The 19,696-nt window shown below is 37.3% G+C and overlaps 1 protein-coding gene across 13 annotated transcripts in view; it reads right to left on the bottom strand.

Moving 5' to 3' along the window:
- Window positions 1–936: 936 nt before the first annotated feature.
- Window positions 937–19,696, bottom strand: part of mtd (TLD domain-containing protein mustard) — a 652,551-nt gene continuing 633,791 nt past the window's right edge. For all 13 annotated transcript variants that reach the window (XM_083130051.1, XM_083130056.1, XM_083130052.1 and 10 more), the window contains 3 exons: window positions 17,563–17,681; window positions 15,562–15,731; window positions 937–4,046 (listed from right to left, as the gene is read on the bottom strand). In XM_083130051.1, the coding sequence (XP_082986177.1) occupies window positions 3,911–4,046; window positions 15,562–15,731; window positions 17,563–17,681 (425 nt within the window). In that variant the 3' untranslated portion in view covers window positions 937–3,910. The remainder of the gene's footprint in view (window positions 4,047–15,561; window positions 15,732–17,562; window positions 17,682–19,696) is intronic.

Here is a 19,696-nt window from a genome sequence, read left to right as displayed (position 1 = left end):
TCTTCTTTCCTCTCCCATTCGTGCCACATGGCCTGTCCACCTAAGTCTTCTCGATTTAATTATTCTAATATAGATATTATGCAGTTCCAAATTATGTAACCCTCTCCATTCAACTCTCATTCCTTTTAGTAATTGTTGTTTATTTATTGATTTATGTAACTTCCATTTTTGTGACACTATTGGCTAATTTGCAAAGATGGGGATGAGTGTTGATATGATGATTTGACACAAACATCTGTAATCAGGCTGGGATTTGAACCCGGGACCCTTGGTGTTGGGAGCGTGATGTGCTAACCACTCCAGCATGGGGGCTGGCTCATCGCTTTTAGGACCAAATATTTTTCTAAGGATTCTATTTTCAAATACTCTTAATTTATGTTCCTCTTTTAATGTAAGGGACCAAGTTTCACATCCACATAATACTACAGGCCATTGCTCTTTAACAGATGATTTCACTGACCAACAGCTAAAAGAACGTTACTTTAATTTCAAATAAACATGTACCAAGATTACAAACAATTGCACATAGTAAGTCACATTAAGGATCTATTGGACCTTTGGCCTGCATCAGCTAAGCAGTTTTTGAAAATTCCTCTCCTTTGGAAAAAACATTATGATATGGTATTTCAAATTCTGAAAAACTGCATCTGCTTAAATTTCTTCTAGAACACACATGGTTTGCTTTCGTTGTTGTCTAGATATTATTGATAGTTTTGTAGACACGTAGGCCTATTGTCCATCACAGATATCCTAGAACAGTGAAAGCAAACCCGAAGATTCACATGAATGCTGTAGAAGTAAATTCTAAGCAGATTTAATTTCTCAGAATTTGGGATGTAGCTGTTTTTTGAAAGAAATTTTCAAAAACTGATTCGCTCGCATTGGTATGTAGGATTGGATCATATGGTGATTTCCACATATAATAAAAAGACTAAATAAACACCTCATGGTCATTTTTTATTTTTCCCACCAATAACACAACGCTTCATATAGTCACTAAGTGGTAACTAATATAGAGTTATCTATTATATACACTTTGTACAACTCTTCACACAAATTGAACATACAAGTCTATGCTCTCTACAGTAAATACTTTTTTTTCTTATTTCACTAAACAATATAAAAGAACTTCATTTACAATAGGCTGCTTAGTTTACTTAGAGAAGCTCTTGTGAAGTGCACAAAAACATCAGTTCACCCCCCGTCTGTTTCTTAGTAGCTTAGCATATACATATATTATTATTACATGTTGCATTACGTTGATAAGGACCTAGAAATCTGTTACAATTTCTTTATATTTTTCCAGGTCAAAAATTTTGAATGGAATTTTTTAAAATCTAGTATTGTTCCCTGAAGATTGCAGGCACCATAATCTAATTGACAGGGTAGATGAGTTCCTAACTCAGGAAAGTACATTATCAGAAATAACTTGGCATCTGAGATACGTCAAATAGCAACTGCGGTAGTGTTTCTTATGTTAATATTCTTGCACAGTGAGAGATAAATGTTCACAACCTCTATTCAGCCATAGAAAATATTAATAGTTTTAGTAATTGTGATTAATCTTTATTTTTAAGTTTACACTAATTTAGAATGTCTGCTCAAAATTCATATTAATATATCTCTTCTGTATTAGGTAAAATAGAAACTCCAAGTAAAGGTAAATAATTTGTTATTTCCACATAGGCAACATTTCACTTGCCTGAAACACAGTCTACGTTAAGATATTTAAAAAATGGCTTCCCCTTAATTTGATGCTTATATTTCACTTAATATATTTCGCACAACTATGGCAATGTGTCTTTCCTATTGCTGAATAATCAAACATTTGTCGCGGACTGTACACAGTTATGTTTCTTTTTTCTAAAAAAATGTCCACATATGATTTGAGAATAACAAAATAACATTGAACACCGATCTAACTCCAATGTGTTTACTACAATTTGCTCCTTTGTCATAAATAACAATTTTCCTATCGAAGAACTGATACAAATATGCGCACAGGTGCATATGTTACAACGAAATACTAAGTTTCTTGCAAAGCAACATGGAAGAACGACAGTTCTGTGCAGCTATGATCTGACACCACAACAATATAACTGCGAAGTTTAATGCCACAGTTGCTTTTATAAATTCCAAAGGAAAACAAACTCCTAACTAATAATTTGCTGTGGCTCAACTTACACACTGTGTTAGGGACAATGACTTTTCTGATCATGTGAACATATTTAATAGATCGCTATGACTATCTGTCACATTAGAAACACATCATTAAACAAAATGAATGAAGCTTTTTTCATTTTTTTCCATTACTCTAAAAGTAAGTTCACGCTCTAGCACTAAACATGCTTCACGCACATCAAAAGATTTAGTGAGCTACACCGAACTGTTTCGAGACTGAAATGGTCTACTTTCAGCTAGAAATTATTTGTATAAATTAGGCAAAACTTATTTTCTATATTAAAAACAACAATACTGACCCAAAGTTCTTTTTCAGTTCTTCATCGTTTTTTACAGAGAGAGAAACCGAGGACCTTAGGCAAAAATCTCAGATACCAAATAAGAACAGATTATTGCTTCTTCTAATAACCACAAACGTCTACATTGAAGAACATTAGTTGATATATGTGGTGTGTTTATATACAAAAAAAAAAGTCAGACATCCAGGTACTAGCTCTGCTAGTAAGCATTTAGCATTCCAGTCCACTGCTTTTATGATATAAATATATTTACTATTCTACATATGCCACACATGTAACACACTGCAGAATCGGGAAGCTTCAAAATCCTTGAATCCTCCTTTTTATAAAGACAAGGTTCGCTAAGGTACCACATCTAGTTAGCTTCTCCACTAGAGAAGAAAAATAAGCATGCTCTCTCTCACAAATATACTCTTGTGTTTGTGTGTAAATACAACACATTATGCTTACTGAAACAGACGCTATTTCTTTTACATATTTGCATTCCCACATATGAATGCACACCAACGAGTGTCTTGAGTCTCTTAACGAAATTCAAAGACACTAATTTTGTTCTCGCAATGTGAGGTTTCTCTTTCTTTTACTAAATACAAAAGTAAAGAACAAAATGTATAAGTGTGTGTACATACACATATTAACATTTATCAACACTAATTCTGTTCACTTGTATCTTTAAATTGTGTAACATTTACTGTTCAGTTTCTTTTTTGTTCTAATACATATTACATGTGCTTGCCACTTCATCTATAATCTAAGTGAAGCACAATAAAAAGCAGAACTTTGAAACAAAATGTCATGGAGAAGAAAAATAATATCAGAACGTAACTTTTATACAGAGAATCTATATATAAGAACAAATTATATTTTTGGTCACGTTTACAGATGCTGTATAACTTTTTCCATATGGGCTACAATACTGCACATTTCATATGTTTCAAAACATACGAAAAAATAAAACCAGATAATTCAACACTTTCTTTTCAAACAGCCACTCATTTATACCAAAACTCTCACCATTCAAACATCCACTTATGGGAAGATTTTGAGCATCTGTTAAGCAGACATTAAAAAACTAGTTACATCTTAAACAAAACAAAAAAAAAATATGCATAAGCATTGCTATAATTCCTTTTCTTGTTCTGAGAAAAAAAAGTTCCTTTCCGGCAAGGAAAGTAAGATCACCTTTCAGGTCTTCAACTTCGGACCTCTTCTCGCAACCAGCAATTCAGCATCGTTAACGTAAAAATGCATCGTTACTGGCTTGTCTAGTCAATTCTTCTCCGCAAACAGTCGTGCCCTTTCACACAAAGGGCTGGCGAAGTGGAAATTGTTTGGAGTAGATCTTCATGGTCCACTGACAAAAACTGTGGCGTGAGGTCTGGAACCTGGCTTTCAATGGGGGTGCATGTCCGTTTCTCTTAACCTCCCATTCAGAGGAATGCCCAGCACTCTAGTGTTTTCACAACAAAGTCCTCTTCTGGCACTAGCGCTTCATTGCCGTATGTTGTGCAAGGCTGTGTTCGCCCTTGGTACAAGTCTCCATCTAACCATATACCAAACTTGCCACTGGAAGTAGAGAGAGGAATATGTTACTTCTCCAGAAGTTGCGTCTTGAATACAAGCAAATGTAGTACAGTCAACGGCTAAGATAATGGTAAACCAATTTTGCACCGATATTTTCATTACTTTTGTATTCTACATCCTGTGTTGTTTTAAGGAATGAAACTATGATGGTTCGAAGCAGGCATTGTTCTCTGCTTATTGACATCTTTATTTCAATTCATCTTCATCGCATTGTGTAATTCAGACCAAATGAAAATGGTGGACAATTTGCCTACTGTTTCTTTTGCCGTTGGGTGTACCTCCTATCCCAAAACGTAGAGCAGGTTTGATATATTATACAGGGTGTTCATGAAGTCTGGAACCAAAGGATCTTTTTTTCCTTGACGAAACATTCCCTGGAAAATGGACAGGCAGGAGAGAGGATAGATGGAATGGGCTCCATGGCCAACTGACCTAAATCCATTAAACTTGATCCTCTGGGGTATTCTGAAGGCACAGGTGAAAGTCAGAAATCTGGAACATGTTTGCGAACGTATTACTATAGCCTGAGCATTTTCAAGGGAATATGATCAAACGTCTTCAGCTGTGTGTGGAATATGATGGTGGACATGTCCGAACATGTTTTGTAGATACATATTTTATTAAAACAAGTTTTAGTGCATTTTTTTGTTCATTTTTGCCATTGGTTCCAGAATTTATTAATACCCTGTATATTAGTACGAAATTTTAGAATTTAATGTGAATTTCATGAGTTTTCAGTTCAAAAGTAATGAATTCTTGAAAACAAAATACCACAAATTGGCAAATCACATATTCCTGCATAAAAGTCAAAGGTAACAAGCCAGCACTTACTCCCAGAAATAGACTTCGGACACTGAACCAAGCACACAGCATTCCCTGCTCCAAATACAAACCGTCCAATATATAATAATAATCTACCAAACCAAATAAGACTTTCTTTTTTTAAATCAGGCATATTTTCGAAGGCTGTTGGGTGAAAATGTGTATGTCACTTTACTATATGTAATTTTACTTTATGTTATTTTCTCTTGTTAGTATATTCCAATAGCTAATGCTGCATTTAGAATATTCTGTTAAATAAATAATAAATATCCAAACTTACAACAATAAACAACACTAGCATACTTTTCTCAGATCTTCTCATGTCACCCCCCTCCCCTTCAAATGAAAGATGTGTCATCTTAAGCAAGGATGTATTTAGGGGACTGGAGGCTGGACCCCCCCCCAAAGACTTACTAAGTTCTTAAATTAAAGAATGAAAACAATAAAATAACTAAGAATTAAATCATGAAAATATACTTGTTTAATCAAGGGTTATTTATTTCTTCCCAACTTATTGCAAGGCAAGGATTATATTCGGATTGTATGACCGAATGACAATAGCAAAGATGATCCATACAAGATTTTACTACTACTTATAATAATATGCATAAAATATTACCAGGAACTTTTTTTGCATTTTTTGATATGCAATAAATATTCAATTTTTTAACCCTTTGACATTAACATCCTTCCCAGGACAGTTGTTTTTGTACAAATTTTGGTGATGTTAACTACATGCAAGCTAGATAACAAATATGTGCCGTTATATAGTCTTTATCATTAATATTATTATTATTATTTTGCGACACTTGGTTCAGACCACCTCCAAAATATATATCTAGATAAGTCTCTGGTCTTAAGACATATTATGTGTGGCTCAAAAGACATGTCAAAGACGTGACAAGATGGGGAATTCTCTTGTGCAGTGGCGTTGTGCCATAGGATTGTGGAATGCAGGAGCTAAGAAGTGGTCGGCGTTAGTGATGAACGTGCGGAACAGCTCAAATGCAACCAGCATGTTTTTCGTGGGCATTGTCGTTGCGATTGCCTTAATTATCTCTGGTGTCGAGCAAAATCCTGGACCTTATACAATGGAGGACATTGCGACAAAATTGGATTCTATTGACAACAAGCTAGACAAGGTGACTGAAACAACAGCAATGGCTCAGAGCGATATTAAGCGGCTAATAACAGAAATAAATTGCCTCAAAAACGAAAATGCGGAGTTGAAAACTAAACTACAGTTCTGCGAACTTAAATTGGATGACTTGGAAAACCGGTCAAGAAGGGACAATTTAATTTTCCGCGGTTTTAGTGAAACGTTCGGAGAATCTTGGGACTGTTCTGAGCGGCTCGTGAGAGACGCTTTGTGGAACATTCTGGAGATCGACACATCTGACTACGACATAGCGAGGGCGCACAGACTGGGATCGGGACACAACAGACCCATCATTGTAAAGTTTTCAAATTACAAATTAAAAGAAACCGTTCTTGCTCGTGCGCGCTCCTTTCGTGGAACTGGTATCCGTGTCTCCGGCGACTACTCTAGACGTGTTCGCGATATCCGCAGCGAGTTGTGGAAATACATGGAAGAAGCCAGAGAAAACAATCTCCATGCAACAATGAGGTACGACAAACTTTACATCGAGGGTAAAATATATACGTTGAGCGATCTGGATGCTAACGGACTGCCGCCTGTGACCACGGAAGAGGTGCACCAAAACACAGAAGTGAATCCAAACGCTTCATCTACTGTGGAGTGTAGCGAAGTGCCTTTTTCTTCGAGTGGAGTGAAGGAACCTCTACGCTCCGATCATCCATCCACCCACACCATTCGATCGCCCAAGGAACCGTCGACGTCGAAGGCCCCGGCCGGCGCTGAACTCCCTGTCTCCTCCTCCCGACCCCCTCAAGAACCAGGGTACAGAAATAGAAAATCCTACAGCGAGGTGACCAACCACCCCAAAACAAAATCATCCATGCGGAACGGAAGTTCGAAGCCCGCGACGGAGACAACGAGCAGCACATCGAAGCCTCCCCCTCCCAGAAATGTAAACGGTCACCAACACCCGAGGCGTTCCCAAAGGACCCCGACTGCCAGGAACCAGGAAAGCAGGTAGGATCTTTGGAATCCGGAGAAGGAAGACGTCGTGCAGCTACGTAGTGAGGTAAGATTAGAAAGTGACGTCATCTCTACACATTCCCAAGCAAGTAATGCTCATAACTATTTGACGTTCTATTATCAAAATGTTCGCAGTTTGAGAAACAAGAGTAGGCCTTTTTATGAGAACGTACTGAGCCGCAATCTGGACGTAGTGTGTGTTAATGAAACGTGGCTAACGTCGTCTCACCTGAGTTCCGAATACTTTGATTCTCGGTACACTGTGTACAGATGTGATCGAAGCCGTGACCTTAGTGGCAAAGTGAGTGGAGGTGGTGCACTTGTGGCTGTAAGAAACGACCATTCGTCATTTTTGGTGGGTGAACCGATGCAACAGCCTGACTCCATCTTAGTTAAAGTATTGCTTAACAAGAAATTTCCTCTCTATATTGGTGTTGTGTACTTCCCCCCCAAATCAACTAAGGCATTATATGACACATTTTACGACTTTGTTGAAACCCATACTAAGCCAGGTGATAAAATACTATTCTGTGGTGACTTTAATTTACCTGAAATTACAAGTGTGGACGCTGATTTATTAAGTCTTACGCCAGTGTGTCAAGATCTACAACTTTTTATGTCTTACCATGCTCTCAGAAACGTAAACAATATTCAAAATGTAAACAATAGGTTACTTGACCTTATATTAACGAATGTTAGTAACGTAGATGTAAGCAGAGAGTTGCACCCTCTCCTACCGGAAGACACACATCACCCCTCAATAATAACTGAGATCCAATGCCTTTCCGTAAAATCAAATAAAAAGTCAAACCAAAACATTTCCACATACAACTTTAAGAAAGCCGACTATTCAAAACTCTTCAGTTTAGTTTCAGAAACGGATTGGACGCCAGTAAATAGCGCCATTAACGTAAATGAAGCTGCCGACATTTTGTACAGATTAATTTATGGCATATTTGATCAATGCATTCCCCTTAAAAAACTACAGAACTCAGCATATCCTTGCTGGTTTACGCCTGCTGTAGTGAAAAGAATTAAAGTTAAAGCTTACCATAGGTTAAAATGGAAGAAAAGTATTGCAAACAAAGAATATCACCGAGAAAAATTTCTTCAGCTTCGCGCACAGGTTAAGAAAGACATAACTGTAGCTTACACTAATTACATAAAACAGTCTGAAGACCAGATAAGTGTGGACCCTACTCGATTCTGGTCCTATATCAAAAGTAAAAAGTCCCATCAAAACTGTGAAGCTATTAAAGTCGGCGCAGACATATTAACAGACGAAAATGACATCGCGGATGCCTTTGCAACTTACTTTCATTCTGTGTACGCAGCCGAAAGAGCTAAATATGACGTAAATAATCTGAAAATAGGAATTGCTAACGAACAACTTGATATTTTCACTTTGTGCAACATCCGCGTAAGCGAAGTAGAAGCTGCCATCAAGAATTTGAAATCCAAATCAACGACCGGCCCTGACAACATACCACCATATATAGTTAAAGGATGTTGCGATATTTTAAAATATCCCTTGCTGCAAATTTTTAACCTTTCCATTGATACCAATACTTTTCCTTCAAGATGGAAAACATCGTCCGTCTGTCCTATCCAGGCGCGTGCCCAGGATTTTCGTAAGGGGGGGGGTTATGAATCCAATACATTTTCCAGTTCACAGGTCAAATTTCTTGTAATAAATTAGATAATTATTATACTTGGATTTTACCCCAATGAACGCAATCAATGTATTTGCTATGGATGCTTCATGTTTTTATTGCATCATATAAAAGCACCTGCTTCAATATTTCCAAATTATTAATATTTTATATTTAATTGCTCAAATATAATTTTTAAACAAAAAATGTACACTCAACATTGTAACAACACTAAAGAGATTAAGACTATTTGATGTCTTAAAGACAGTAATAAATAAGGTACCATAGTTCAACAATTTAAATTCTGAAATTTAGGCATCGAGGTTTCTGTGCGAGTTCTGACAATATGTCGTCACAAGTAACTTTTATATCCCGGTGAATGTTCAGAGCAGCTAACCCATTTAATCTTTCTTCGCAAATGGTATTTCAAAGATAGGTCTTCAACCGTCTCAAAGTTGAGAATGATTTATCATTTGATGTTGTTGTTACCGGGATTGTACATAATATGCGCAAACGTGTGTTTACCCAGGGAAATATTACTTCAATGCATATATCAATTGCTTCAAGAGCATTTACTGGACGTCTTTTCATTGCTGCAAGATGACGATACCACAGTTTCATTTCAGTGTGACCGTCGTCGCCTTGTAATCAAGGTGTTCCAGGTTCAATACCCACCCGGTGGAGGCTAATAGTGGTTCGGATCTCACTTTAAACTTTAGGCCCAGTCCCTATTAGCCTTACTGTGCATAAAGTGGATTTAAAACATCAATTCAATCAACATTGTACTTGTTGTGGAGATGGATTTGCTAAATATTGTGTACATTTTTGGCATTGTATTATTATATTATTGGTCAAAACATTTGTTTGACAGTCGATAAACAAATACGAACCCCTTCAGTAATTAACATTTTCTACTACAGTGTCATTAATGTGTCATATTCATTTTCATATTAGGTCTATGGAGAGGAATTGTGTATAATGTTAACGTTATGGAACTGCAAAACCAACTGTTGAAGGGGCCACTCCCCCCTTCCCCTCCGAAGCCCAGTACCGCACCACAGGATCTGTCACTGAGCCCGACAAAATCTCGCCAGACAGTGCTCGAAATAGAAATTCGTAGCCGAAAAGGGAGGGGATATTTGATCGATTTTGGAAATACGATGGGGTACATCCTTGTATGGATCAACATGGAGACAATACAGTAGGTGGAGGATGCTCAATATGAAAATTATTCTAATTGGGGGTATGATTTGTGAAACTTTCTTAACTGGAGGCAGCATCACCTACTTCGACCACTGATGCCAGAAAAGATGCTTTCAGAAAATGAATTTATTACTGCACACGTATATTACTTATTGTATTTGTTGCGTTTGTATAAGAGAAATATTCAGAAGATTTGTAAGGAATATTTACAGTTAATAGGATGCCTATCTAGTCTATCCCGTGTCGTAATACAAATTTTATCCCTTTCCTACAAAATAATAAAACTGATTTTATAATGTGGTTGCATACATATACACTGTATAGTAGCACCAAGCTTTCTGGGACCTCGGAAAATACGTGAACCACAGGCTTCCCCGTGGCTTTAACTAGCGACACTAGTGCCACTGCTCCGACGCCAGGGTTTCAAATGCCTTGGTGGATCTATCGTTTTCCGAGGGTTCGTGAACAAAACAAAAAGTAAATGATTGTAAAGTCCATTTTATATTCAGATACGTTAATCGGGACTGGACTTAAAGTTTAAATCGGGATACGTACCACTGTGCAATGCACCTTCACAGGGGATCAAACCCAGGACCTCTTTGATTACACCACCATCGGTGAGGCCCCTGAAATCATTGAGGGAACTTGTTCATCTTCATGTTCTCTCGCCCTGCGAAAGTTTATTGGTGATATAGGGTGACATCCTACACACGTCTTCCAGACATACACACGCGGGCACCCCCCTCCCCTGCACACACACGATTGTATGCTTACAGCACATGCTGTGCCCTCCCAGAAAAACAATTCTAAATCCGTCTATGGATATATCTGCTATCAAATAATGAACGTCACTTACCTCGACAGTTCCTTGACATAGTGTTGCAACAAGGTTTGCAATATCTTCTGTTATGCCTTCTTGTTGAATATCAAGAGTCTGAAAGTTCGCACGTTTCACTCTCGCAATTCGGATGGAATTCCTCTGAACTTAAATCGACCTTTTCTGACGTTCTATTTGTGGAAGGTGACGCTTCAACTTCCATTTTTTGTTTCTTTTGGAAATAATCTAATACGTATTTCTCCTCTTTTCTCTATCCATCTTTAGTTCCACGTCAAAAATCTATTACACACGCAGAAACGTAACACACAACACAACCACTTCAACTTGCTACCTTGCAGACTGCAACTCGCTACAACCCCAGAGAACACCAGGACTTGGGACAAAGATACCGGGCGGTCGAATGTCTGAAACATGCATCCAACTTGGTCCAGCTCAAATTACGTCACCAGTGTTGACAGCAACCAGTAGTGTCAGTGTCAGTAGTGTTGGCAACTGCTAAATTATTTACGCACAAATTCAAGTGAGATCTTTCACACATGTTACAAGAAAATTCAATAAACTGAAGGCTGGAAATTGGTTGAGAAAAAAATATCTAATTTGTAAAGAGCACAAGAGTAAAACGTATAATATTTTGGCATATTAATTGCTTTTATTTTGTTTATGAAACTGACTGGGCCAGTTGCGCTATATAACGCATCCCTCCCTCCCTCCCGGCATGCTATTGTACAAAACATCGCTTGCCTCCTTCATAAAACCATGCCTCGCTACTGCCTGCAACAATTATTATTATAATTATCGATATTTTGAAATAAATATGCATCCAGGTGCGAAATAAGATTTTGACTTACTTTGCCTACTAATTGTAGTGATTCAAATCTCACAGAACTTTGCTCTGCTGGCATAAATGGTATAAGAAGGGAAAAGAAAGAAAAGGGAAGTTAGCAGCACTGTCGTAACAGGAAAGGGAGGGTCATTCTCCTAAGAGGGTGAAAGAAAGGGGAGGAGGGATTCCTTCAGTTCGCATTCCAAGGGTTGCGGCTCTTTTCTTGACCATACTGAGAAGCAAATTCTACTTCCTTTTCAGTGACTAAGGAATGAATGAATGCTTGTGCATTGCTGTCACTCAACTCCAATATTATCAAAAGTAATTGAAGAAGCAAATACATTTCTCATTGCCAAATGTAAACATTTTACAATAATGGCGATTTATGAAATAAAATGTATTTCTGCTTTGAATTTTTTTAAATGACGAAACCAATGGGGGGGGTTTTAACCCCCACCAACCCCCCCCTGGGCACGCCACTGGTCCTATCCCCAAGTCTCACCAAAGATCAAGCTTAGAAAATTATAGACCGATAGCAATCCTTTCTAGTCTTGCTAAAATATTTGAACAAATCATTTACAAGAGGATGTTAGCACACGTCAATCCAGTTATCTCTCCTTATCAGCATGGATTTACTCCAAAGAGGTCTACCGTAACAAACTTAGCTAACTTTACCCATTACGCATGCAATGTACTAAATAACACAGGACAAGTCGATGCAATATACACCGATTTTACTAAGGCATTTGACAAAATTGATCATGATATATTACTACAGAAAATTGCTTCATTCAATATTTCACTTAATACTTTAAATTTCTTTGCTTCATATTTAGCCGATCGAACGCAAACTGTAATATACAGGAAAATCAAAAGTTGCCCCTTCACACCATATTCTGGTGTTCCCCAAGGGTCCAATCTTTGACCGCTTTTGTTTTTATTACTTATCAACGACTTACCCAATTGCATACAAAATTCTCAAAAGTTGCTTTTCGCCGACGATCTTAAGCTTTTCCACGAAATAACTACCTCTGAAGACTGTTTAAAACTGCAGGAAGATGTAGACAGAGTGATCTCTTGGTGTGAAAGTAACAAGTTGGATCTTAACCCAACAAAATGCAGCGTAGTCACTTACACAAAACGCAAAGCATCTTGTGTGTTTCCATACCGTATTAAAAATGTACAAATCACGCGCAAAAATGAAATTAAAGATCTTGGAGTGACCTTCGACACCAAGTTCAAATTTAATAAGCATATTGAAGCTGTTACTAACGACGCTTTCAGAAACTTAGGTTTTATAATCCGATCAAGCCACGACTTCACGAAAATAGAACCAGTGAAAATACTTTACTATTCCCTCGTACGGTCAAAACTAGAATATGCGTCAGTAATCTGGAATCCCACTCAAATAAACTTAATTCATAGACTAGAACGTATTCAGTCCAAGTTTCTTAGATATCTCAAATTCAAAGCCTGTGGAGAATATCCAGCATTCGATTCATACGATAATCTAGTCTCAGAGACCAACTTCAACAAACTAGCACTCCGACGACAAGTAAATGACCTGCTCTTTCTGTATAAAGTAATTAACGGTATAATAGACGATTCCAACTTATTGTCAGCCGTGTCGTTTAATGTTCCCAGTTCCAAAACACGCCCCAAGCACAAAATCTTTCATTGCCAGAGAGCGAAAACTTCAATCCTTTCTACCTCTCCGGTGTGGAGAGCGTGCAACTCTTTCAACACAATTTCATGTGTAAATAACACAATTGATATTTTTGCAATGAGTTTATACAATTTAAAAAATAGTATTACTGGAACACTGAATTTATTGTAGTAATATTATGTAATTAGAGCACTATAATTGGGCTCGGCCTGTTGAGCTCTATGAATAAATAAATAAATAAATAAATAAATAAAAGAAGATTTAACACTAGTCCTACCCTGGTGAGTTATGGTATATTACCTTGGGTACTGCACTTGACTGGTGGGCTACTAGGAAAAAAAGTGGAAATGCCTGGACACTATTTACAGACATGCTACTTCACTCAGAAGTGACTACTGCATTTCTTCACTGCTTGGACATATATATCTCACTCTTCAAATTGTTATGAGCATGTAATATGGATTTTTGATCTTACTTGTATTGATGGCCACTATAAATTATGCATCTTTCATCTGCATTGTTTGAATTAATTTAGGGAGATATAAAAGTGAGGTAAAATACAACAGTCAAAGATTTTGTGATGATCAAAATAATATATTTGATACCAAAAAAGTAAATGACTGAACCATGCTCGCAATGAAGGAAAAGGTTTTTTTCATTCTATCATTTACTGTGTTTCTTACTGAGGGGAAGAATATGAGTTGAATCAAGGTTTCTAAGCTATCAACTCTGCTTCATTTCAATCCTTATGATTGTCAGTTCAATTCCTCCTATGCCCACAGAAATAAAATGTTAAATTAAAATCTTCACTTAAAAAATTTATATTACCGAATTCCGAACAGCTCTCATTTTGAAGAATTTGGAATATAGACAGAGCTTTGAAAACTAGTTTCATTTCTGTGTCAAGGCTTGGCTGGACCTTTGGCCACAGCAGCAGTTTTTTAAATTTTCCTATCCTTTTGAAACCCACTATGATATTCCAAAAAAAAAAAAAAAAAAACTATTGAGAGTATCTAGGCAACAGCGAAGGCAAACCACATGAAGATTCACGTGAATGCCTTAGGAACTCTTAAGCACATGTACGAGAAACAGTCAAATGAATTAATTTGTTTTTATCTAGTAGATTTCTGCATGTAAAGTTGCACAAGTTTGCAGCATTTTAGCATAGACCCAATGCTGATCCACAAATACTTTCAAGTCTGAGTTATTGCCTGTATATCTCAAGAAGAAGACTATTTGGGATCTGTGAGCCACCACAAAGGTCTTTCCACCCATCTGCGTGTGATCTGAGGCCACTGTCGAACTTCCTCCTCTATTTGTCAACTTGCTGGCATGGTAAGCATGCATTCAGGCATTGAATTTAATTTGCCATAGAATGTATAATTGTTTTAGGTTTTCAGAGAGCAAGAAAACACTACTATTCGCTGGTGTATGTGTATGCAGGAGACACCATCTTTACAATGACAAAAATGGTGTTGTGAAGCTCATTTGATTAGTGTTGCAGCCTTGAGGTTGTTTTGTAATGCTGTGTGGTTCTTACGCACACAGCTGTAAATTGGAAAGTATGTATGTAAAAGTGTATTACTTTGTAAATGCTCTGACCTAGGTTGCATTTTGCCCAGTAGTCAGGGAAGCCAACGTTTGGGTTCCCTCAACGGCTTCCCTGTTTCAAAGGTAACAATAGGATCTTGCCCTGGTGGTTGAGGGCGGGTCGTTTGTCGGAGGTATAAATACCGGTTCCGACCTGTTACGTGCTCTCTTATGCTCTCAGATCGCAGAAAGTGGCAGTCCATCAATGGATTAAGACAGTTTTTTAGATGCATCGATACACACAGAGAGTAAGCGCCGAATGCATGCAACCTCTGCGTGATAAACTGTGGGGGCGGTTTAGCGCTATGGTAAATAGTACGCTCGTAGAGTGAAGTCTTGATAAGTGCAATTCTCTGTGTTATGGGTCAAAAGGCAACCCGGATCAGTTGATAATGGATTTGTTATGGAACGATGTATATATGGCAAAGGGTAGAAGTGTAAATAAATGTTGTACATAAAGAGATAATTACGTGAGACGTCAATTCTTGTCAACAGTAAATAACAGTCGATGCCTCATGTAAATTGCAGCTGATTAGTCTGTCCTGTAATTTTTGTCCAACTTTTAAGGTTTTTATTTTACTCTCCCTCGTAATTTTTTCAGATTTTGGAATATCACGGTGGTTTTTCAAAATGAGAGGAAAATTCAAAAATAGCCGCTCTGCCGTTGGCCAAAGGTCCAGTCAAGCCTTAACATCAATGAGGTTACTGACTTATAAGACCTCTCACATCATTGCACCACGAAACATTTTCAACCACTTGAAGCAAACAAAAATTCCCTTACTCTCCAGCTCCAATCGCAAGGCTCTCGTTATTCCCCTTGATGAAGTACAGGTTGTCTCCAGTCCAGCTGTAGACTTGGAACTCTGGAGTGAAGGTGAACAAGAAGGACTCCCCTGTCCCATAGAAGTGGTCACTGACTGTCAATGCACATGAGGTAAGGGCACCAAATACCTAGAACAATAAGAAATATTTATTACAGATTCAAACAATTAACAGCATTAAAAATAGTAACAATCTCTTCCAACTTTTCAGCAACATTATGTTTCTATCCCGAGGGACCATAAAAATTACCAAGCAATAATGAAATGGTTTTATACTAATAAATTAGTTTGCTCATTCCCAAGTAACCACAAGCGTTGGGCCAACTTCAGTTTTTGCATGGGATAGGTTGGGTTTATTTGTTGGCAAATTCAAGTTGGTCTTACATTGGGCCAACGGTTGCCCAACCATGGAAAAGTAAGTCAAAATCAGTTTTAAAAACTACTTTCTCATGTTAAGACAATTTTCAAGAGTATGCTGCAAATTCTAGAGTGTAAAATAAATGACATGTAACAGTGCTTCTTTTCGAATATTTCAGTCACAGCACAAACTGAAAATATAATATTTTTTTTAATGAAAGTAGAAGCTATTTTTAACCAACGTTGGGCCAACCACTTTTGGTTACTTGGGTTGAGTCAGAAGGAAGTGTTTGCTACACTGGAAGGAATCATAATTGGAAAGAGTCCGGAGAATATATCAATGCTCTGACAGTGAATGGAATTCGTTACCGTGCAATGCTAACTGATTTTCTTTGTCCTCGTTTGGATCAAATGAACATCGAAAATGTATGGTTCCAACTAGACGGCGCAACTTGCCACACTTCAGGAGAAACAATCAATCTGCTCCGTGAGAAGTTCCCGGACAGAATAATCTCGTTGCGAGGAGACCAAACCTTTCTGCCTCGATCTTGTAACTTGACACCATGTGACTTTTTCTTGTGGGGGTACACCAAGTCACAAATTTACCAGAACAAACCCCGAAATTTGTTGCAACTTAAGCAAGAAATTCGACGTGTCCTCAAAACACTTGATGGGGAAATGTGTGATCGAGTCATGGTGGATTTCATGGACCAAGTGATTGCGTGTAGGGCTAGTAGGGGGGGGGGGGGGTCATAAGCCCGATACTGTTTTCCATGTCTAAACCTTAATATCTGCTGAAGAGAATGGTATGTGTTTTGTGCTTTTTTCAAAAATAAAATTAATTTATAGCAACTTCAAATCTGGTGTTCTTTATGGATCACCCTATACATTAGAGTGAACTTGAATTGTTTACATCAAACTCATTGCCATGTAACTGATATGGTCCGACAATCTGAACAAGACATGAACATCTGTGGATGAGAGACACACAGGCTATTTCAGTGAATCCAAACACTGACAGCCTATGGGCTTACAAACAATACTAAACATGCCATTAATTTGCATATGACTAGCTTAGCTCTGCTTATTGCAGCTTCAAAATTATTTACTGCCATGGAGGATGAAACTAAAGTTGGACAACATATACAACGCTATGCGAGTTCATAAATATTGAATTACAAGAAACCCTTGTGATAGGAGAAAACTACTGTCATTTATATAGTCAGCAACACATAAAAAACCTTTGACCCATACTTGACCATATACGGTGTGGTCAAGTTTACAGAATTAGTCTGGAAACAACCAGTTTGCCTTACTAAATAGTTGTAAGTTTCCTTGCTGTCAAAACTCTAAGTGTTCAGAGCTTGGGAAAATGTATTAATAATTACCTTCGATTCATTTTGTTGCTTCAATTAATTACTTAATTTACATTGATATTATCTTTACTTCTGCTTCAATTGAACAGTATTAAGAGTCAACCAAGTGTGCTATTCCTTATTACTTTGCGTTTAAACTTCAGAACTTACATTTCGCAGGTGAATCTATTTTAAGTTAGTCATTTACAAGGTAACACTGGATCCTGCCCTTCGATACAGTGTACTTACATTGTGTTGAGTATCTTCTATCACCATGAGAATGGGACTTTCAACTTTCATCTTCCTGTACATTGAGTTGAGGCTGAAACCATGCTGGGAAGTGCTGAACACAAGTGTCCACGAGTAGCCTGCAACATTTACAGAAAATGTCACTACAAGATATACACATGACACATTATATGCACATTTCAGAAGTTATAATATCATCACTAGAGGTGAGCCAATACTTTTCTGAAGTCTTGAGCATTTCATGGGAGTCCATGCGACAATTTCGCTGAGTCTACATTGTCTGGAAATTATGCAAATTGGGACATTCCAGCATTACATGTGTGACATTCACACATAAAATGTAAGTTCTAGGTATTCAATTGGATTAAATTATTCATAATTAACAGATTTCATAGAAGTATTAAGTACTTGTGGTGCCTGCTAAGAAGTGAAAAAAAACTTCAGTATGACGACATAGCCTGAATGCATGAAAAGCATTAACTGTGTGTGTGGCTTTAAAAATATAGCAAAGTTTGACTTAATTTGTATGTGAAGCATATACGCTAATAATTGTTGTTGGGGGAAATATGCAAATTATATTCATTCACAAACATTTAAAGCTTAATGCAACTAAAAACAATAATTTCCAGATTGATCCCTTTTTTATTTACACGGAGTAGGACCACTTTTCGTGGAATGCCTCAATGCATAGTTTTCATTCTAGCAACAAGATTGTAGGAAGAAATGGATTTTGTCATTAAATGAGAATCCCGAATATGTCAAAGCTAAAGTCTCGTAGATTGCTAAAATAAAGTTCCAATGACAACACACCTTAAAATTTAAACACATACTGAACTACTTCGAATTGTTACAATTTCCAAGTATTGATATCAGTGAGAATCAGTATCAGTAGTGGTATTAGTATCGGTTCAAAGTAGTATCAGCTCAGTCATAATCATTACTGATTTCAACGTAAGGCAGCAAAACACATACTAAGAGTCCACTTTATGCACAGTTAGGCTAAATGGGACTGGACCTACAGTGTTAAGTGCCATCCAAACCACTGCCTCCACCAGGTATTGAAACTACACCTTCATTACAAGGCAATAATGTTACCACTATACCATCGGGATGGTCTAAAACAAACAATAATGTTCTTAACTGTAAAAAGTTTGCAACATACTGTGAATGTGAAATGCTGTCATACAGTATGCAATCCAAATAACTTCAGGGTCAAATGATCACAACATATCCAAGATCAGAAAGTTTTGGAGAACATGGATATAACCAGCTGTTCGAAGTAGCATGCCACATTATTAAAAACATGGTCTTAACTTTGCTATGATATTGTGTATCTGCAGCAAAAACAAATTTCAAGCACTTTTGATTTGTTGGAAAAGCTAGAAATGCTGTTTTTACTAAAATATTAAATTAATTAAAACACACACTTATCACCACAAGAACATCTAAGGCTTCAACCACCTCCAAAATAAACTTATTCAAAATATACGTATACGGCCTCAATCAAAATGTATTATTGTACAAGCTGAAGAGCAGTGAATTAGAAAATTTACAGTGCCTTGAATGGAAGCTGCAGGATCCTGGAGGGGCAGGGAGGGGTGGGGATTTCATTCAAACTAAAATTTCAAAAGAAAATCCTAACAAAATTAAGTCTAAAAAAAGAAGATTGCTACAATTAATTTACAACATGTCAATATTTTAATTCAAATATATATTTCAATGTTCACTGTAACCTGATTTAATAGATAGTATTTACAGTTTTACTATTTTTGGTTTTTCATTTCATTTTATCTATACACTGTACAGTCCTGGACACTTCTGGGTTGTAACAATCACATTGAAAGTTAATAGAATTATTACAACCCAGAAGTGTCCATGGCTATACATGGTTGTGCTCCTGAACTCTGGAGCAGGAAACGACAGCTTGACCAAGATAAGAATGCCCCTGTGGCACTGTACTTGAATTATAACAGTGAGTGGAGGGAGTGTGGGAGTGCGAGATGCAATCAGCTGCTTGTGTTGACAATGTCAGAAGACAAAAGAGAAGAGAAAACAAATGACTGGGCACTTCAGTTCACAAGTGTGTGGGGAGCATTCTCATTTCAGTAAAGCTGTAACAGTCCATTTGCATCCG

This window comes from Lepisma saccharinum, chromosome 10 (genome assembly GCF_977018435.1).
Source record: "Lepisma saccharinum chromosome 10, izLepSacc3.1, whole genome shotgun sequence".
NCBI lineage: Eukaryota > Metazoa > Arthropoda > Insecta > Zygentoma > Lepismatidae > Lepisma > Lepisma saccharinum.
This window is presented reverse-complemented; position numbering and strand designations above follow the sequence as displayed.